Below are 22584 nucleotides of genomic sequence, written 5' to 3' on the forward strand. Positions count from 1 at the left end.
AAGCACCACAACTTGTCTTGAAACAATCAAATCTCAGTCTAATGCTTCACACAGCCCTTCTTTGAACTACTATAACCTATGCTAGAGTAGTCTGTTGAACTGATGGGAAAACATCAGGCACTCACCGCATCAATGTCACTGACGCCGGCCGATCCCGCAGCTGTCATCCACTGTTACGAAGCGCACCGCCGACGAGGTTACCAAGGGCGCCACGAAACTCGCCGCTGCCAAGGACACCGTGCCGCACCGACAGCGAAACAGCTCGAACCGACAAGACGTTTCTCTGTCACATAGGTCTACTGCTGGCGACGAGCCGCAGGGCTTTTTTTTATAGGCACCGGGTGGATTCTTTGAGTAACCAATGAGTAACCAAATGTCCAACCAGAAGCGCCGCTGGCCGTGTTGTCGGAATCCTCCAATGGGACCAGCCACTGAGCGTGGTTGCACCAAGGACGACGAATGTGGCCACGCATTGCGTAAGACTTACCAGACTGGAAGGCACCGAACGCTTCAACGGGCTCATGGGCTGAGGGAACTCGCTGTGCGTTGCGTGACAGACCGGCGCCACCGCTTGATGACGTCATTGAGTTGATCGCGTCAGGCGAAATGGAAGAGAATGCGAAATGGTAGAGTAATTGGTATCAGTGCACGTAAAGAACACCAGATTGTGAAAATTTCCGGAGCCCTCTATTACAGTACCTGTTATAAGAATAAGGGAGTTTCAGAACGTAACACCCAACATATATTAATATTTGTCAGTGCATGTAGACAAACCTCGACCGCCACAGTGCTGCTACAAAACTCTTGTAGAGCGTATGTCTCACAGAAATAGCACGAATTCCGCTACTCCCCACATCAAAGCACCAACGAAAAAGAAGGGAACACAAGGGCGGCAAACACTTATGGAAACCACACGTTGCGGCCGCTATTATTGATCATCGTTACCGACTGCTTTATCAGTGATTGAGTGCGTGCTAGTTCATGGCCATTACCGGATCTCAGTGTATCTACTCGGTTACTATTTATGTCATTCATCGTGCTGCCATGGGTTCGCCTGTATTTACTTTTCTGTGTCTTCATCTCTATGACCATTTTTTCATTATTTTTTCCAGATTTTTTAAAATTAACCTTGTTTACAGATTCTGAACCTGTTTTCTTGCTGTTATTACTCTTTTAGCTGTTTCTTACATCACTCATATCATGTGGTTCTATTTGGCCACTGTGAAGCTGCCCAGTGTATGAAGTGGCTCGATGAACCTGAAGCTGCTCAATGCAGCTTTCTTGCCTGGTTGTTCTCGCAACCTCGTTTTAAATGAATTTGATTCATTTCAAGAATGTGTTTCTACAATACACAGAACACATCGAACATAACAGCTCTACTGTAATAATGCGTCACGATGAATCGATGAAATGTAATTCAGAAAGATGCACCACTGTATTGCCACTCCTGCGGCATTACTTGTTCAAGAAATTTTAATCTGTCCAGGCCTCTTGCTTGCGCTTCAAGTCTCACATGTTAGAATCTCGTTTCGAAAAAAAAAAACCTTGCGGTGAAGACGCTAAATGGCCCCATAATGGTGGCCTAGTGGTTATGGCACTGAACTGCTAGACCGATGGTTGCGGAATCGAATGCCGGCTGTGGTGGCTGCACTCTCGATGGAGGCTAGAATGTTTGAAGCCTAAGTATATATTTTAGGTGCACGTTAAAGAACCCTAGGATGCCGAAATTTTCGGAGCAACACATTATGGTGTCTCTTATAATCATATAGTGGTTTCGAAGAGTTTAGCCTCAGGTATTGTTAGGCCTGTCACATTACAGTATTCGACCCTTCCCCCTCTGTGACTTGTTATAGAGAGCGCAATGAAAAAGGTCATGAGCATTTTTCCTGTATTTAATATGTGAGATCCACGAACTCATACTTGTCATAAGAGTGATTATGTACCACTAATATTATGTCTCATAGAAAGAGAAGCTAGAAAACGCAGGGCAGTTAACCGGACCTGCGTCTGGTTCACAACCGTACAATGACCGAAGGGATAACTAGATCGAAAGAAAAGAAGCAGAGAGAAGAGAGCACTGCCAGGGTACGCATGGGCTTGTTCATTACATACCTATAAACGATCGCTCACCTCGGTCAATCTTGAAGACATCAGCAATATCAGCGTCACTTTGGCAGCCTGTGACGCATAGGGCCATGATAAGAGGGCCATGATCCCTTATGAGAACGGTCTGTCACGAAAATGTAAAAAAAGTATGTATATGTATAGTTTCTACAACGCGTTTCGCAGTGTTTTGCCGTTGCCCCCAATGCTCTCGCAAAAACATGGTAGATGTTCTATAGCTGCGTCACCATTGCGCTAGTGACGACAGATGGTGCCTCTCATTCCTATGCATAAGGACAGGCTTTCGTAAAAGCTACGCCTAACCACAGGCTACCCGATTAAGTTGCGTCACAGCGTACAAGGTTTCGTGGAATTTGCAGTTTATTCGATGGATCTACTTTTTGCAGGCGAGGGTTTTATACAGGGGGGTCATTTAACCAAGCTTCCACTTGCTTTTTGACAAGGGTCTTGCGGCTATCTGCGTATTCTCGTGGGAGCACTAGGCGGCATCATCAGTGACATTGTCTCTGACAATGCCCTATCGCCCCAGTCATGATCCGAATATAGTGCCATGTCCCAACTACAAAGCTTGGGGAAGGACTTTACTTGTATTGTTGACTACTTGCTCATGCACCCGCCATCGTAACACTGACAACAGACTGCAGAATGATGCATTGAATGATGCATGCAACAGAATTATGCATTGAAATCGGAAACAATAGCCCACTTTTGAGGCTGCCTTCTTTCTATATAAAGAGCAGCAGTACTGAAGTTTGCCAGCTTCACTGCTTCGGATGTCATCTTGTGTAACACTATAAACTTTAGAGACACTTCGCTAGCCAAGTTCACAACAGTACCTGTGGAGCAGTCGCCGGAAACCGATGCATTGGTGTTTTTGTGCCTCCTTTGGCTATATTTTCCATTCAGTTGTGATAATGTTACGTCTAGTAAGTGCACTGTTCACTGACAGCTCTTCGTAATTGACGCAGCTGCAAGGTGCACCTGTGTTTGCTGTAGGCCTCACTAACGCGGCAGTGGTCTTCTGCTGGTCCAAAGCCCAATGAAAGACGTTTTCGGGGGAAACAGTTTTTGAGAACGTGGCTTGCGAAATCTGAAGTGGCAGTGGACTGATTTGGAAACCGCATACTCGGCAGAGATGTCTAATGTGTCCTCTCGAATTTTCAGGATTTACGTATCTTAGATGCTTCGTGGCGATCGTAATTGCCCGTGTGTGTAGGTGCAGCATGGTATAATCAGGAGCGCGTGCGTAATGCCGTGCTTAGTACCGTCCTTATGATGAAAACTTTTGAGGAAATGCTTGCCTATATTATCAGGCTAATTTCAGAGATTCGTACAATTTTGAAGAGATATCGCTGAAGCCAGATAACACACATATAAAATTTTGTGTGTTTTCGCTGAGCGATTCTTTTTTATTCCCTCTCAGGTAGAAAGACAAAAGTTATTATGATTAAGGCGAAGGAATTATGTTACCCATTCATGCACGCTTTAGCATGGAAATGCATGCTAGACGTGCCAGTATGCCTGATTTTGTGGTTGTCAATAAAGGCTGGCTCTTTCTTAATTCTTTCAGATCTTTGCAATAATGAATGCGCAACATAGTACTGCAGTTCTGCGTAGAGTGTACCTAATACTTCAAGTTCTGCGTATCGGTTACAGTATTGAACAAAATAAAGATGGCGTCAGAAAGACAATAAAACACCTATTAGCCAAAAATATTGTGCACTACATGCCATGCAGAAATATCAGGAGCAATTACAGAACGTTTGATGGGCACATGGATGACAATGTGGTGTACTTTAGGCTAACGCAAAGGAGTTAGAACAATAAAGTAGAATAATAAATTCTGTAAACAAAATGCTATCCAATAAAAGAAAAGAGAAAATCCTTGGCTGATATCCGCTCCGCCCGGTGCCACAACAATTTTATATGCTCGCCTTTTTTCAGTAAACTCCAACCAATTTTTTGGTAAATTGTCTAAGCAGGTAATGAGTTCGTAATTGATTTTAAAAAACGTTGTCCTAGAGTATCATATATATCCAATATAGCTTTCTACATGAAGTAGAATAATTGATTTTTATTTCTTTAGAATAACCTCTATAAATACTCAGAAAAGTGGAAGTGTGTGCTCGACCAGATAGTTATGTCCGGGAGAGAAAAAAACATGTCATTCAGAGCTCATGTCACAAAAATACAATAAATAACACGGCAAATAAGCAAATGAGCATGGTACAGCTTAGAGAGAACTGCTGCGTGGTTGTGCGTGGTGTTGTTAAATGTTTTTTTTTATTTCAACGTATGTTTCTAGTACGTCCTCAATACATAAAAACATTGTCTAGAAAGAGAATCACAAATATTTGTCAGTTTCTTTCTTCCCGTTCACCTTCTTACCGTAATGAGTATGTTCCAGTTAGTTAAAGACGTCATTGAAAACATTTATTTCTTTTTATTTTGTATGAATGCTCCTAACGGTCGAGGTTCTTCTTGTATTTAATATAAAATTATTGTCATCATGAGCCTTCACGTGCTCATCGACCAGCCAAGCAGTTGGTACGGATGGTTAACAATGGAAGCGACGACGTGCAGCCTCCATTAGGTGTTCGCTTTCCTTCTTCGTATGTGTTAATCAACAATTTTCAGTAGACAGTGTCAAGACTAGTGAGATTCGCCCAATTTGCATGCTACATAGGCGCTTTAACAATTTTACCGCAGAGATGTTATGCTCCATGTTTTTCATCTGTTCTAATCAAAGACTCATCATCTCGATAAGCTGCACGTGCTCAATGACCATCTGAACATCCTCCGCTGACACTTAATATAAGAAGCGGAAATGTGCCAGCCTGCGTTGCCGTGGCACAGGCTTACCCACTCGCTTCAAGCTAAGCAGGTTGTTTATTTATTATTTTTAGGTTGAGGTGACTTGTTGGTAACCATTCTTTCACATTGTTGCGGACTGTTTGTTTCTTTTTTCAGAGAAACCGAACGGCTCCTGCGACTTCGACTGGGGTGACACGTGTGGATATAACCTCGGAAACGGCAGTGAGGCATGGAGGCTTGCAAATGGGCACGAAGATCCTGTCTATAAGGAAGACTATTCAACAAACACATATAATGGTAACGTGCATAGTCATCAAAATCAACTTTCAGAAAGAATACGCGCACCCACTTTCGGGTTTCGGAAATGGAATATAAAACAGTGTGAAAGCAACAATACTACAGTGTCCCTCATTCCAGTTCGCTCTTATAGTTTAGACTTTTGTCTATTTCCAGTCGATCGTTAGGTAATATTAGTTATAGATGGCGTATGTGTCTATCAGGACCATGGTGACAGTGGCACCATTGATGCACGAATAAAACTTAAGGGAATGAATAAAATAGCAGTAGAATGCAGCGGCATTGTTAGATTTGTTTGGTATCGTATGCACATTCATGGCTCCTCAATTCATTCATTTTCGCAAGCATATTCAGATCATGAGTTGTTGTTCTTTTGCATTACTCAAAAGAAAAGTCTACATATACCAGCTTACACTACATGCATTTGCAAACGGGCAGAAATTTGAAGGTTCACAAAATGTGCTGCTTAGCTCCAGACCATGGAGCGGTCCATTAAAAAAAAACAGAGATAACTGTAACGTCAAAGTACGAAAATAGAAAAAAACGGGTGGCTGAAAAAACATGTACTAATAATATTTGCTTGAAAAACAAGACAAAATAATCAAGATGAGGGCATGTAATCAGAAAGCAAGATAAGCGATGGTAATAAAGGATAAAAGGCTGCAGATCACAAAATAGGGAGAGCGTACCAGGTAACGGTGGAAAGGTATGCATGCAGATCAGAAAATGTTTACCGAATAGTCTCAGCTGGCACATGACTGGATAATCAAACACATTATGCTAAGATCTTTGAACTGTTTTGGGCGTATTTAGTCTGCTGCTGCTGCTGCTAAGAAGGCCGTGCGCAATCTTTCAAACTCAGTAGGCCTATGTTTGAAATGCGAAATTTGTTTTGTAAATTTTCTACAACATAAAATACTTAAATTTAAGATCTTTCAAACAACCAAATACTTAGCCGGCATCAATTTGTTCGATTTTTATTTCTGTTATATTGAAGTGTATGGTATAAGTATGACTTATTATTCCATCTCGATAGAAGGAAAACGATGGATGGCTTTTGTTTACTCAGGATAGGTGCCATCTATCGCATGTAATTGCAAGTTTCATTATTCCCTCACACATGCAATGTTTTCTGCAGGTGGCCTTGTGTATTTGAATGCGAGACGCAATATTCAAACCGCTGTGCTCACGTCGCCCGAGTTGCTTGGAAGCAGAGGATTACACTGTCTCCGATTCCACTATTACATTGACCACAATAATCAACCACAAGAGTTCAGCTTTAGTGTGACAGTGGAAGGTGAGTTTCATAAATTTGATAGGTTCACAAAGATAAGAAACGAATGCTTACATGAAAGGAGTAAAAACATTGAACCTGCGAGCAAAACAAGAGGTGTTATGGATGATGAGTAGACGAGAAAGTTGATGTCACCGCCGACACTGAAGAACTGAGTATTGCTGAGAGGTCCAGAAAGGAGAAAGAATTGTTTCTTAGAATTTGTGGCATGCCGTAGCGCTGCCGCGTTTTGCGTTTGTTGATCGTGAACTCATTCTAAACTTATTGCACGCATTGATTTATTTGTGAAAATTTGTTGGAGGTGTTTACGGATCTTTTATTGCACACTGATGAATGTACAGGGTTCTCCGAAAATGGCTTTAATATTAATAGAAAAACAAAGGGGAATGAAATACTTACTTGATATTTTCATAATTACTTTTTCTGTAGTGACAGACATCTTAAGATCACTATGCACGGAACTTATGACATGAATATAATGAATTAGCCTAAATAGCTGTTGTACTGCGGAGAAGTGGTCAGGTCAAACAAAATGATTGTTGTCCTTTCTGGGAAGAGGTCATTGCCACTTCGAGATTTTGGAAAATGACTTTCTGTTAATTATAGCCGAGCTGAGAAATTCAGTCGAAACCATCCAGTGAAACCAGAACCAAAACTTCGATGACTGCATTTAGCCGACCAGGACAATATGGCATTGTTTGCGAGGTTGATTGTAGTGATGTCGAAATTCCACTCTGTAACCTAGGTGCGCTATACGCGTGTAAATGGTGAACGAAAACTGCGCACCTATGAAGTGATGTCGCCCGATGATCGGTACAACGGAGCTCGTCGATTGTGAACCTTTCGAAAAATATATGTGGGGGTCTCTTCCAAGTTTTAGTTTTGGTTCGTCAAACAGAATTGGTTAGATTTAATTGCTTGCTAATAACAGTTTTGCTGCTTTGAAAAGCTGAAAGCGGAAGTAGGCTCCTAAAAGAAATGTCTGCTGATTTCCCGTTTGACCTAGCAAGTTTTTATTGCTGAATCAATAGTTAAATGAATTGATTTTAGAGTGACATAGCTGCAACCTTTACTCATCTTACGTTGTCTGCCTCCATATAAAAGGTAATTATGGAGGCAGCGTAAAAATGTATTCTTTTTCGTATTTCGGGACACCTTCGTGTATATATCTTGAAACACCCGATAAACAGAGCTCAGTTGTTAAAGCCGTAACTACATGTGAATTATCTGCAAGATTCTTTAGCCTCATTCAGCGCGAACATTACTGCTGATACATTCTTAGATACATCACTGCTATTTTCTTTATCGTCATTTTATCAAATGAATGCGGTACTTGGTATTTTCTCACAAAAACGACATTAAAGAGCCCACCGTCGCATGGCTGTGATAGTCTTCCTTTGTTGAAACTTCTCGACCACCTTACATTTATTATCAAATGAAAAGATTGCACTTAGTCATTTTATATAACTGTTTGAGCCAGTTTTTGCGTTTACGTCATAACGGCTTTATGCGTGCCTAACTAGCGGCACGATCAGTTTCATTTTAGTGCAATCATCGGTCTTTTGAGGTGCCTCGCCTCTCCGTCTTGCGGTGATGGACACGGAGCATGCCAGAGGCCCGCCTGGTCACAGGTCCTCACACCCGTCAACCACAAGGAAGCGAGCTGGCTCTCCCAGTGACACTGAGGACACCGATCTCTATTCTATGTCGGAAGACGACACATACGAAGGCAGCTTTATACCTGTCCGGGGTAAGAGGGCAAAGAGAAGGACGGCGAACACAGCAGCATCAGCTCCTGCAAGCACAGCGACTGTGCATTCAAGGCCTGCGCGCTGGCCGCACGTCATCATCTTCATGCCCGAAGATCCATCAAGCAACCTGCGGCTCCTGAACAGGCAAGCCCTTTCGGTTGCTCTCGAATGTGCGGTGCCACATCAAATTAAGGACGTACGAGTAAACCCAAGGAAGAACATTCTCGCCATAGACGTGCACGATGTGAGTGCGCTAGGACAGCTGCAGCAAATGACTGAGCTAGGTGCCATTAAAATGCGCCCCTTTATCCCGATGGATGACAAATCAATTGCCGGTGTGATTTGTGACATCGACACTGCCATTCCTAATGCTGACTTGTCTACCCTCATCAAGCCTGCAAACGAGGGAACTGTCATTACGCAAGTGCGGCGCCTTGAAAATACGCGCTGCGTAAAAGTGTTTTTCAAGGGAGATTGCATACCGTCCCACGTTAAAGTTGGACATTTTCGACATCCGGTTCGACCATTCATCCAAAAGCCACTTCAATGTCATCAGTGCTTCAGGTTAGGACACGTCAAGGGCGTATTCCCCAACTTACGACTGTGTCCCCGCTGCGCTGAATCTCATGCTGAAGACGCCTGTCGGGCGACTACTCTGAAGTGCGCCAACTGCAGTGGTCCTCATGCTGCCTCGTCGAAAGACTGTCCTCGAATCCAAAAGGAGCGCGCGGTTCTCAGACAAATGGCCCGAGACAACTCAACACACAGGGAGGCAGCCGAAGTAGTCCGGCGTCGGCGTCGACGTCGGCATCATCGAAAGTCTTCAAAGAAGGCACATTACCGAGACGCTCCTTCCCACTCTTTAGCGGTTCTATCCAGTAGCGCCGCGAAATAGCCCACCACTTCTACGAAAGAAACAGAGAAGCCTCCTTCTCTGGAGGAATAGCCCACGCTCCCGACGCGCTCTTCTGCCAAGGAACCTCTGCAGGTTGGGGCCACACAAGAGCCGTCTCCAACCATGGAAGACTTGCCTAAAACTGATCGTCAAGTGATCTCGGTGCTGCGTTCCTTTATAGAAGCCATCCGAGCGATATTAGTTGACATGAAGACACCATCTGCTCGAAGCGCACTTGGACTATTGGACGCCCTAAGCCCAGTGCTTGAATCTCTCAACTAGGAAGATGGCTACTCACACCTCAACATTTCTTAAAGAAGTCAAGGCTGCATCCGTCATCCAATGGAACGCCAGAGGACTAAAATCACGCCTTTCAGATTTTCGTCAGTTTGTGTTTATCAACGTGTTTCCAATCATCGTCATTTGTGAACCCAATTTGTCGAAACCAATAAGACTATCGGGGTACGAAGCTGCCATGTCTTCAACGAACGGTGCGTGCAGCAAAATCATCGTCTTTGTTCGTCGTGAACTGACGTATGTTGTGCAACCGATTGCACCTCACGATGACAATCAGTATGTCTGCATCACTGTGAAAAAGAACCAACTCATGTTTACTCTCTTAGGCGTTTATATATCGCCGTCAAGTAATCTCGATTCCAGAAGATTAGCGGATATTTTGAGATTGTGTCCTGCACCATGGGTCCTCATGGGTGATTTCAATGCGCACAATCACGCATGGGGAAGTACGCGGACAAATGCAAGAGGACGCAGGTTAGCAAACATCGCCTACAACTATGGCCTTACTCTCCTGAACGACGGCAGCCCAACTTTTCTTTGAGGGGTGACATACGGCAGCTGTCTCGACCTTGGTTTTGTCTCCAACTACCTCGCGAGATACGTCCAGTGGTTTCCAGATGTTGAGACACGAGGAAGTGATCACATTCCAATCTACCTTAACATCAAAGGCTTGTCTAGTTATGGTCCACGGACGACCATTCAAGCAGTCCAATGGACCAACTTCAAATCTGACATGGAAGATGCTTGCAGTGATGGCCTACGATCTGGGTTAGAGGAAACATTTAGGAGCACAATGCAAAACGCCACTCGCATGGTGACAATATCTTCCACACGAAACGACTTTGATATAGAGTTGGAGCGACTCCGAGCACTGCGACGCCGGGCGGAGCGTCGGTATCGGCGTACAAAATCAATTCACGATCTTAGGGCAGCCAGGAGGATGCAAAAGATGATTCGGCGTCGCATGAATAGATTAGCGTCAAAACGATGGACAACGTTTTGGCAGTCACTAGACCCTCGCAAGCCACTCTCACACATTTGGAAAACGGTGCAAGGTCTGCGTCACCCTACGGAACAGCGCTTTTCATTCAAAGCGCTCGCGCTATTTCAAAGGAGGCAAGACATCGATGTCGCAGAAGATTTCTGTGCGCAGATCGCCAACCAAGCCACTCGTCCAGATTCTCCAGTGAGAGGTGACGTCCCCCGTTCCCGTGACTACCACATGGACCTCCTTTTTACAATGGAGGAGCTCGAGGCGGCACTAGCTCTCTGCAGGCGTTCAACTTCTCCGGGCCCAGATGGTATTCCGTACCGAGCCTTGTGCAACCTTGGGGAAGGTGCAAGGAGAGAACTGTTGAGCCTCTACAACATCTCGTGGCAGGATGGCAATGTTCCTGATGACTGGAAAGTAAGCCGCTTGTTACCCATCTTGAAGCAGGGCAAATCCCCACTCGAACTAACCTCATACTGCCCAATAGCACTGACCAGCTGCGTAGGGAAGATAATGGAACGGATGATACTAGGCCGCCTGGAGTGGTATCTTGAATACGACAAGGTTTATCCGAATTCAATGGCTGGTTTCCGACGCGACCGCTCTTCTATTGACAATGTTGTTGATCTAGTTTCGTACGTTCAGCACGAAAGATCCCGTAAGCGACTATCTGCAGCTTTGTTTCTAGATGTGAAAGGCGCTTATGATAATGTACTACATGAAGCCATTTTGGGTGCTCTTGCGGTGGTTGGCCTTGGTGGTCGAGTCTTTCGGTGGATTTCGAGTTACCTGGCTGCAAGATCATTCTTTGTGTTAACAGACGATGGCCCAACTACGCGACGCTATACTTCCAGGGGTGTTCCTCAAGGCGGAGTTCTTAGCCCGACGCTATTCAATTTTGCACTAATTGGCCTTGCTGAATACTTGCCAAGCACCATTAAAATCTCAATATACGGAGACGACATCTGTGTCTGGACATCGGCAGTCACACGTCCTCAGATACGTTCCCGGCTTCAAAAAGCAGCAACTATGATTGCCAACTACTTGTTCAAACAAGGTCTCAGCATATCACCAGAAAAATGCGCGCTGGTGGCTTTCACTCGCACAGCAATTACCCCTTATGTCATCTCAATCTGCGGGCGAGCGATTTCTTACGCCAAAACCCACCGGTTTCTGGGCATAATTATTGATAGGGACCTCTGTTGGAGTCCGCGTGTGACCTATATGAAGAAGCGCCTGACCGATATTTCTCAACTGTTCAAGTTCCTGGCAGGAAAGACGTGGGGGATGTCAGTAGACGCAATGATGGAGCTCTGCAGGGCCCTGTTTCTCGGTTTCCTCAGATATAGCTTTCCCATGCTTAGCAATACCTGCAAGACCAATGTTCGTGTTTTACAGGCAGTACAAGCCCAAGCGCTGAGAGTGTGCCTTGGTCTGCCCAGATGTACGTCAACAGAAGCAACAATTGCAATTGCTGGTGACTATCCGATACAAACTCACATTGTTATAGAAGTCCTGAGAACGCACATCCGACACTTCGCACGTGCCCCCGGTCATCACCTTGCACTGTTGCCTTCAGAGAGGCGCCAAGCATCGTTCGCCAAAATTATCGTGAAATACAACGATAAACTTCCCTCGGGCTTCACTCATGCATCTAAACCATTCATACCACCTTGGTGTCTTATTCGACCCATAGTCCATCTTAGTGTACCAGGGATCCGGAGGAAATCCGAGTTTTCGTCGCCCGTGCTGAAACAACTGTCTCTTCTTTTTTTGCACGAGAAATATTCAGACAGCATACATGTATACACCGATGGTTCCACGAACCACCAGTGGTCGTCAGGGGCAGAAGTTATCCCAGCAAGAGGTATTACCATCAGCTTTAGGACTGACCACTCCACGGCATCTACAGCAGCGGAACTAGCTGCTTTGCGCGCTGCACTTTGTGTGGTCAATTGGGAACCACCGCAACAATGGTCGATTTTCAGCGACTCAAGGGCTGCCCTACAATCTGTGCTCTCAGCACTGCATCGCGGCCCGTACGAACAGCTTGTTTTCGAAATTCGATGCCTTCTCCACACTTTACTCGAGAAAGGGCATCATGTGACGCTTCAATGACTGCCAAGTCATTGCGGCATCATAGGGAATGAACATGCCGATACTGCCGCGCGGGCAGCCCTTGAAGTAACACGAGAAGAAGCCATACCACTTTCGAGGACTGATGCTGCCAGTAATCTTCGACGACTTGCGCGTGAAATCACGTTTTCACTATGGTGCCCACCAAGCATCGATACGAATTGTCAACACCACCTGTCCTCTTTGATGGCTCTCCGCATGCCCACTGGACTCGACCGAAGAGAAGCCACCCTACTTCATCGCTTATGGCTAGGAGTGGCATTTACAAAATCTTACTCCTTTGTCATAGGAATGGCCGACAACGCTCTCTGCGATGCTTGTCATTGCGAAGAGACGCTACACCACATCCTGTGTGACTGTGCATTGTATGAAATCCAGAGACAGTCACTGGCGTCTGCTTTTGCGCGCATCGACAACAGCCAAATGTCTGTGGACACTATTCTGTCAAGTGCCCGAGAGAAGACACTGCAACAGAAGGCGACGAAAGCTCTGTTGAAATTCCTACGTGACACCGACTTGAACAAGCGACTGTAACAGCAATGTCACACACCGCGAAAGACAAGACTGGACTATGACTGAGTGTGCGGGCATGTGCTGCCGAATGTGCTGTTTCTATCTTCCCTCTCTGCTCTCTTTCATCTCCCCCATCCCTCTCCCATGCGCAAGGTAGCAAACCGGCTGCCTATAGGCTGGTTAACCTCCTTGCCTTTCTTTTCCCTCTATTTTCCTTCCTTCCTTCGACTCATCACTGAAACCGACTACAATTACAAGATTACAGCTGGCACTATGGTGCTAACATGTTTTGTTGCTGAGCGATAAGGCGCGAATAAAAAAGCTCGCTTAAAAAGGTATAGCTTTATAGGTGTCAAGTTCAGTTCGTGGTGGTAATGAGTAAGTGAAATAACTTTATTGTTGATCGGGCATAAAGGGGATGAGGTAGGGGAATTAAAGCAAGACTCAAACGTGCTCGGAGGTTCTGCAGGCGCAACGTGCTCACGTCAAAACCGTGGTGGCAGACATTCTGGGCACCTGCCTCATCAGCAAATACAACAGTCGATCACACTTTACCGTCTTGTTTGGACGTGAAACCTAAGGCATCATTCAACTAAGCTGCAGGCGCGGAAAAACGAAGTATACGCATGTTACTCAGACGAGGACGTTCCACTTTGTTAAACAAGTCTCTTGGCTGGCCAACGCCTCCTTTTTTTCAGTGTCAGTGCGAAGACACGTTTCTCAATGGAAGCCGTGAGAAAGTGGTCTTAATGCAACGCCTCATAAAGGATACGACTGGTTGCGTCACGAACGCGTGCGGGCACTTTCCCGAGGTGATGCGATAGAAGCACTTTCTCTCACTGATATTACGTGTCAGTCAGATTGGCTCCTTTGCGCTCCTACTTCGTGTCTAGAATCATTGCGCCGCTGCCTCGCAGCGCTCGTGTGGCACCTCCTAAAGGCATCGCCTGCAGCAGCTTCGCAGTGACGGGTGTCCATTGGTTGCCCGCATGGCGCCACAAATGGAGACGCACTATCTCAACACACCTTGCTTCTTAAAGAGACAGCAGGACCACCAACATAGTGACCATGAGAGATCCAACACGCCGCCCCCCGCACCTGTACACGACTGAACAAAAATTATTTCATCTGTTTTCCGTCATCAGACAGCAAATGAAGGGTAGTATCCCTTGTGAACGCAAAGCGGACGTTGGGGCTAGGCGTTGAGCGAGAGTAAGAAAGGGCTAGAGTAGAGCGTGACGAACTGCTGGATCGGGCATATCTCGCTAGCCTTAAACATGGTTGATCCATCCTTCACAGTGATTGGTATGAAACGAAAGTAAGACGCCTCCTTACCGAAGTAGTTTAGGGTTTACGCTACATGACAAAAGAGAGCCTATACAATGTCTGTCTGTGTTCAACAGTTAAAACACCATTTCTCGTCAATACATCCATGTTGACGCTTAGTCATACCTCTCCATCTCGACGACTGCAGTCCTTGAGTAATGATTGAATAACGCTTAAACACACCTTTCTGATTACGGATGTCTGCGGTAGCTGTACTAGTTAACGGTGAGAGCGAAAATGAAGGAAGTTGTGTGACAGCCCGAAGAGGATTACTGATTTTGCGCCAAATTTCGGCTAAGGTCACACGTACTCACGACTTGTAAGAGAACCACTTTATTGAAAAGAAACAAACCCCAGTCCGAGTAAACCAATAAAAAACAGGGCCTAGCCACCAGAGAAGCTTCGAAGTTTCAAATGTCCGAGCAGTGCCTCCATGAGGTCTGGAGAGGAATCCGCCAACCACCTCTTCAGCGTCGCAGGTCTCAGGTTCATAGGTATGTTAGGCTGCCGTCCTTGTATGCACAGTCATTCGGACAATCACACAGGATGTGAGTGTTATTCGTGAAGCCACCGCAGGCGACACAAGCAGGAGACTTGTCCTTGCCCGGTATATAGTGCTGAATGTGGGGTCATTAACGGCTGGCTTTGGGCATGCCTCACCAGGGTTGTCTCGCATCATGGCGTGAAGAAAGGTGGATTGAGATGTACCGCTTGGTTGTTGCTCATCTTATCTATTCATTTGCGCCTGTGTAAACACGTCATAGTCTGTAATTGAGTTCGCTGTAGGGCCCGGGAGTCTTACGCGTGGACACAGCATGTACATGTACCTCAAATTATCAGTAAATGAGAATGAAGTATATATAGAGGTACACAGGAAAACATCGGCAGCGGAGGGAAAAAGGAATGCTGCAATATTGGAGCACAGAACATTGTGGGGATATATTGGGTGCGAAGTGCTTCGAGGTTTGTGCAAAGGCGTAATGGTTCCAGGGCTTACCATTGGAAACTCAGTGGTGCGCATGAAGTCAGCGGTGCCATCAGGAATGAATGGAAATCAAAGAACTCAGGGACTTGTTGCCTTGGGCGTGTAGCGAAACGACTCGTTGCCCAGGCGTGAAATAGAGACGTCCGTTTATTGCGAATTCTAAAGTCAAACTGCCCCGACCACGTGCGCGTGCCCCGATTTCCCTTCTGTTCCCTGTTCTTCGATAAAGTGCGGCACGCTCCAAGTTGTTCCGTTATTATTTTGCAACATCCTTCAATGGGGCCCAAGATGAAACACACTCGTCGTAGGTGCAACTTTCGCAGTAGCAATATGGCCTGAAAAAGATAGGTAGCCGGCTTGTTGGCATGTTTTCAGCTGGCCGACTGCAAGGCATAGGCGATGACGAGCCTTGCGTTTCGATACATGCTCCTTCAAGAGTACCAAGGCGGAGGCATTGTGTCGTAGTGAGGTGTCTCAATCTGTGAGTAAAACATGGGACGGGATGAAGCACTTGAGCTCGTCGGGATCGTTCTTGCCACATCTTCGTGATGTAATGCCGAACTGAGCTGCAGTAGCGGGACGATTTATATGGTTTGCCGGTGATTCTAGTGTTGAGCCAGGCTTAGAAGCCTCATGGGACTCTTCTAGCAGAACCATATGTGTGCCCTCTCTACCGCATGGCGTATGGTCAAAAGGAGGCAAATAATCCAGATAATTGCCCGGCGCCAAGTTGTTGTCATTATCATGGACATTGTCATCGAAGGAATTCTTGCGCTCCTTGCGTTCCTGCTTTGTTTTGCGATCGAAACGCTCTTGAGCGGGCCTACGTAGTCGATGAATAGCACGTGATTTCTTGCACGCAACTCTCCTTGCTTCCGCCAGCGCCTGAGCATTGCGGTCATTCATTGGCGGCTGTCGTGCACCTCCACATACTTGGGACGGACCATTGTAATGCACATAGTGTTCCTGGCGTACTTGAGAGCGGTGTACTCGATGGGACAATTCTCGAAGACGCGACCTTGGCTGATCTGGAACAAATCGCGCCAAGTCGGCGTTGCCACCATGGCACTGCCGACGATGAAAGCGCGTGCGGGCACGACGAGTATCGGCTCGCTTGTCTGGCATCCCAGATTGTTTACCTGCAACGGCATCATCAACTTGATTCCTCTTATATCCCTTAGAGATGCCTTGCTTGAATGCAGATTGGAAGTTTTGCTTGTCTAAGGTTCGAGTATGGGTCCCATCGGACCCGACAGCATCGAACGGTGATAGTGAGGATGAGGCAGTGCGAAATGTTGGCATGGATCGGTTGGCTTGTGATGGTGCATATATCCGGAGTCGACGATGCTTCCACGGTTATTGCGAAGTCGTCGAACTGGCTGCACAGTCGCATGTTCACACGCTCTGTGCAGATTCGTCTTGATGACCTTTAGTCACCAAACGTGTCGAAAAATAGCTCCTATTTTCCCGCGACAGATCACTGAAGAATCTTCAACAAGTCTGCACGAATGTATGAGCGCTGACTGCCGCTATCCAACAGTAATCGCACAAAGAATGGTCGGTCACCGGACTCTGTCTAAATTCAGCCTGTTTCTGAAAATACGGGAGTGGACTCAACGTGACACTGGGAGATAGAAACCGTTCGCGTCGTTAGTGCGGTTGATGGAGGAAAAGCTGGGGATCCTACGTTGGGCTGCGGATGTTCGGCTGGCCGTGATTTCTCACACAAGGTGGTTAGGTGGCGCCTCTGACAGGTACCACACCTAATATCCAATGATTTCCTGCACATTATGGCGACGTGGCTTGGAGTTCCACAGCGGAAGTTGCAATCGGCGTGCTGCAGCCTTGCTCGCTTCTCCTCAGCTGATAGGTTGGTGCTGCAGAAAGTGATAGCATGATCGTTGTTTTACATAGTGGACACGGCAGTCTAAGAAGCAATGTAGATTCGGTTAGTGCTGACACTGATGGAATGCGCTCCACGACATACATTTCTTCAGATATGTGCGTCCTGGGTTCGTCTAGCGACGCACAACGAGACTGTAGCCAGCCCTCCTCACGGATTTCCACTTCAATGCGAAGAAACGTTAGTAACTCCCTGGCTAGCTGTGGTCGGTCTTCAGCGGTTACGGAGATGCAGGGGGCGTCGTAGATTCTTTGTATTTCTGCCTCTACACAATAAAAAGATCCTCTGGCAGACATTGCATGAAGACACAGATTAGGGTCACGGCGTACTGGTCGGGCGCAACTCCGAGGCCTTCAAAAGAGTGGCTACTTGGGCTGGTTGGTATTGCATTTTTGAAAGAAATGCACTTTCTTCTGAAAACGCTCCCTACGCACTAAGATAGTATATTTCTTTCCAGAATCCGAGGCCTTCCAAGACATTAACGTGGAACTGCACACTATCGTACAGCAGACGAAGCTTTTAGACATCTGACGAGCTTTTCAGGGGGCTTAACACAGGATGATGACCAACTGCTCATTCACAAGCAGATCCTGGCACCCAAACTGATCTATGAGGGTCTCAATTCCAAGGTCGTAATTTTGCTCCGCTAGACGGATGCCTTTGACAGCTCGCTTCGCGCTCCTGGTTAAGTAGGTGAGGAGGTGCTAAAATTTTTCGATGCGTGGCTGCTCAGTATTCTTGTGGACGGTAGCATCAAAATCGTCCCTAAAGACTGCCATCCACGGAGACTGCCATTTAAAGTCGGTATCTGTAGCTCCGCTATAGTTTCGCTAAACGCTGATGGTGCTCTCTCACCTGGCCTGCTACGTCGGCAGAGTTCAGAGATCCGAGATAGCTGGGCCGGGACTCAGTTGCTTGATCCTGCATTCTGGCAGTTCTCTCACGTTCTTGAAGCCAGAACTTGGCGCCCGACATCACGTAGAGAATTTTCTTGTTGTATTCCGGTGCTGTTCCAACTTCGTGGTCGAGAGTTTCTTCATTTGTGGTCACAAGGATGATGTCATCAAGCTTTGACAGTACTGCCTCCTTGTCCTTTAGGTGATGCATGTGGCCGTTAATCAGAGAGGCGTCAGAATCGGGTTGCAGCAGGAGGTTCGTTAGAAGTGCCAGGGTTCGCGTGACACCAGATCTGATTGAGCCACGCTTCTTCCGAATGTGGTCAGAGTTCAGCATGGGTAACGTGAAAAGAAGTCTCTCGAGGGGCAGAGCCGGGTTTCACGGCGCCAACAAGGTAACAAAATCACTCGTTGCCCAGGTGTGAAAGAGAGACGTCCGTTCATTGCCAATTCTAGAGGCAAACTGCCCCGACCACGTGCGCGTGCTCCTATTTCCCTTCTGCTTCCTTTTCTTCGACAGAGTGTAGCATTCTCGAAATTGCTTCGTTATTATTTCGCAACAGGGCGCTCACAGGAAGACGACGATTAAGGCTGTAAAATGGATATGAGATGGGCAGGCTTTGAAGTAAGAGTAGCTCAGCGCCAAAAGAGATTTCAAGAGAGGCTTAGGAAAATGAAGTAGAGCAGATGTGCAGTGAAGGTGTTCAGATATTTGTATAGAAAGAGCATGGACACAAAGTCTCGAAAAAGAACCAGGAAACTCAACAGTAAATACACGGCCGGCAGTGTGGGTGACACCGCAAGAAAAAGCATGAAGCGAGATGTCTGAAGTGGAGAGGATCTATTGGATGACAGCGATGGAAAAGCAGCCGGCTCACAGTAACTACCAAAAGGGCAAGAACGGAATAAGGTGGGAGAGGTTTTATGACAGTTCAAGGGGAAGCGCTTTACTGTTCCAAGCGAGGTCGTGTTTCCTTAGAACGCGTGGGAATAAAGCAAGATTCAGTCAAAAATAACAATAGCTTACATGCTTTGAGAGAGTCAAGGAAACGATAGAACATGTTCTGATTGAATGCGGCGATATCCACCCAGGTATACGTGTGGGTAAAAGCCTATATGAGGCTTCGGGTTTCAGGGACAAACATAAAAAGCTGAACACCTCCGTGCTAGAAACAATAAGGAGATGGTTAGAGGGCTGATGGCAGAAAAGTACAGATAAAGAACAAAAGCAATGTTTGCCTTAAGTAAACCTTTCTCTCTACCACACGTTGCTGCCATTGTGTCGGGCTGGCGGGGCTTATCAACGTGCAGATATTGCCACCTTTACCCTACTATCCTCACCATGTATGATACTTTTTCTCTTTTCAGTTCGGCTTTTGTTCAAAGTGTATATATTATTTTGTATCAATTATGGTGGAATAAACCATATCTCCAATCTGAAATAGTGGAAAAATAAGGTTATTTTGTCTGAAAAGACCGAAAGATGGAAAACATATTTAGATTTTTCCTTGTTATAACAAAATCTATTTATTTGCAGTAAGTAAGGCATTAGGCCAACAAAAAAAATAAAGCTTTCTTGTGAACCTGGTGACCCACATGTCAGCGCCCCGTTATGAGGGGGACGCTCATAGCACCATCTATTCATCCACGCGGGACATGCGTGTGTCGTTTTATTCTCTCTTATCCCGAGTGTCCAGGTACCCGCTGTATTAGAACACGTGACGAAGAGTGGACATCTAAGTGGTTCGTCAGTGTCCTGCAAATGTGCATCTGGAATGGATGTTATCGCGAGGGCTCAACAGTGTACTTGGCTGTTCGTGCGTATTCGTCAGCAACTGGCATATTGGATTTACATGGTGATTGCTTCTGGTATGGCCATGATTTCTGCCATGCGTTAAGTACTAATCTTATAACGGAAGCCCCATGATTGTGGCATCCATCGGAAGGTATGCTCGCTAAAAGGAGCTTGCTGGACTGAGACGGACATGCATTCGTGCACAAGATCCACTCTCCAGGAATTTCCTGGAGATATGTTGCACTCGTGCTTCACGCCATCCTCTTTGAGTATCTCGATCCATTGGCAGCGGTACAGGTTCGACGATGATCTGGCCGAGCATCGCCCATAGACACCGGGTTGCTTCAAATGAGACAGGTAGAGAACTATTGTAGACTACTGTCACGAAGCAGGGCGCATCTTTGTGCGCATTGTTTGATGCGATGCACGTGTACTGTACTTCGCGGTGATTTGAGCCAACTCAACGAAGTTTGCAAAAGTAGCCGTTCCTCGAACACTATCAGACTTGTCGTAATGAGGGGTACCCAATATAGTTACGAGAAATCAGATGAAGCAGGGTCTTTAGCTTGGATTTTTAGGGCTAGATGATCTCGATGTATGGATATTATTGCATGACGCGGGGAATGGCTAGAGCCAGGGTCATGCGCCTGAGTTGGTGTTATTTGATGCCTCTCAACTTGCGCGTTGTGCGTTTAGGAAGGCGGTGTACTTGCTGCAACTGTTGTATGTTGAAGCCACTCTTTTGACTTGCCGTCGTCTTGCAACCAGGCGCCTAGCACTCATGTGCAGGGGTTACTTGTAAGGGGGCCAGCCTGTATGGAGACTCTAATGAGTTTGCAGTCTTTCAGAGCAATTGGAAGTACCCGGTTTGTGACGACGATAAACTTCGATTCGGCACTGGATAGAGTGAGCCCTATTTCTAAAAAGTATCGAGCAGTAATGTCAATGGCTGACTGTATAGCATATGTTGCGTTTCTTATGTGGAACCCTTTCTATAGCCTAGAGGGTGACGTGATCTGCATATATCGTTAAACGAAAGTCTGGTACAGGTCGGAGTTTCCACATTAGAGCGTTATGAGTGAGGGAAAAGAGTGTCGGTGACTGACCTAACCTTTGCGGAAGACCCCTTTTGAGGCACCGCGTGCGTGCTTATACTTCATTTGCCCGCACGGCAACGGTGTGGTCGGTAAGAAAATTTTTTCCTTAAGCCCTCAAGAACCACTGCGTGGGTTACATGATCAACCGCACCCTTGATATCAAAGCCAAGAATGAGGTGCAGTTGAGAGGTGCTATATTCAGTGAACACATTCTGCAAAGCAAACATCGCATGTTCCATAGACATGTGTTTTCGGAAACTAATGACGCTCGGGTCCTCTCCTCCTGAGTAGTCGCATTAGCGCTATTCGCTCCATCAGGTTACTTGGACATGATGTCAGTGAAATTGGGTGAAGATTGGCAAATTTTTTCCGGTGATACTTGCAAGTCCTTTCAGCGTGCGAACATGCTAAAATACGAACATGGTTATCGGAAAGAGCGCTTACTTTCAACCAAATTTATTTTGCAGACTGGCAGAATATATATGCGTCGAAAAAGATGCTACCGAACAGGAAGATTAAATAGAAGAATAATCAGTGCGTTAGTGTCCGAACACGTGTTACGAGTTCTCTATTGTCTCAAGTCAGAGCCAGGTAATCACGTCTTAACTGTACTGAAGCGGCAGATGAGGTGCTTTAGCAGTTATTACCTAAAACGTGTATTTTTTCAGCTTCAATAGTTTCGCGGGTACGTTCATTTCTATGCCTTGCCATAACAGAGCCCCGATCGAAAAGGAAGGTGCATCCACAATGTCGTGAATGGTGCCTTATTTTGGGTGGGGGTGGGAATGACGGTGGCCATTTTCCACTCTACAGGTATATTGTCTTTGTCCCAAGCTTGCTTGACGATGTCGATGAGAAACTTCATTTGAGGCTTTGGCAAATTTCTCAATAGCTTAGTGCTTATGCCGTCCCGGCCCGGCATTGTCAGCTGTTTACAGGCGCCGATAGCCATTCGCAGCTCCCCCAATGAAAAAGGTGGGTTGAGATTGGAAAGGGTGTCGTCTGGCAATACTTGAAATCGATGAGAACAGGGGATGGTGGTAGCTGTTTTAAAGACGTGGTCCACGATTTTTCGGCGATAGTTTGCGGGTCAATTTTTATTTGAGTTGTATTACACTTCTAGGTGGTTCTTTCTTTGGGTTGCCCAAACAATTTGCGAAAAAGAGAATACAATCTTGCCATGCTAGGCTGTCACCTCCATGCTCAGAAATACCCAACCATTTGATGTTAATGTTACCGAATGCCCCTTCCCAATCATATGGAAGTACAACGCATGTTCTATTGGTCTTCCTTTTGACCGGCCCCAATTTTTCGCTACGTGAGCCTAAGCGGAGAGCGCTTAGTTAAACCCAGGCAAAGCAGGTGCGTTGCTCTTTGTGTTGCAGAACTACATTTGACATAGATGGATACTACGACCAAAGCCGACGCTTTTGCTATGGTCACCACCTGTTTGCGTGTTGAGGCATTGAC

General features: G+C 46.2%; 1 protein-coding gene across 1 annotated transcript in view; it reads left to right on the forward strand.

Annotated features, from left to right (window-relative positions):
* Positions 1–22584, forward strand: part of LOC119169735 (MAM and LDL-receptor class A domain-containing protein 1) — a 269301-nt gene that overhangs the window by 14779 nt on the left and 231938 nt on the right. The window contains exons 5-6 of the mRNA XM_075886845.1: positions 5095–5235; positions 6374–6532. Of these exons, the coding sequence (XP_075742960.1) occupies positions 5095–5235; positions 6374–6532 (300 nt within the window). The remainder of the gene's footprint in view (positions 1–5094; positions 5236–6373; positions 6533–22584) is intronic.

The sequence above is a fragment of the Rhipicephalus microplus genome, chromosome 2 (assembly GCF_043290135.1).
Source record: "Rhipicephalus microplus isolate Deutch F79 chromosome 2, USDA_Rmic, whole genome shotgun sequence".
NCBI classification, from domain to species: Eukaryota; Metazoa; Arthropoda; class Arachnida; order Ixodida; family Ixodidae; genus Rhipicephalus; species Rhipicephalus microplus.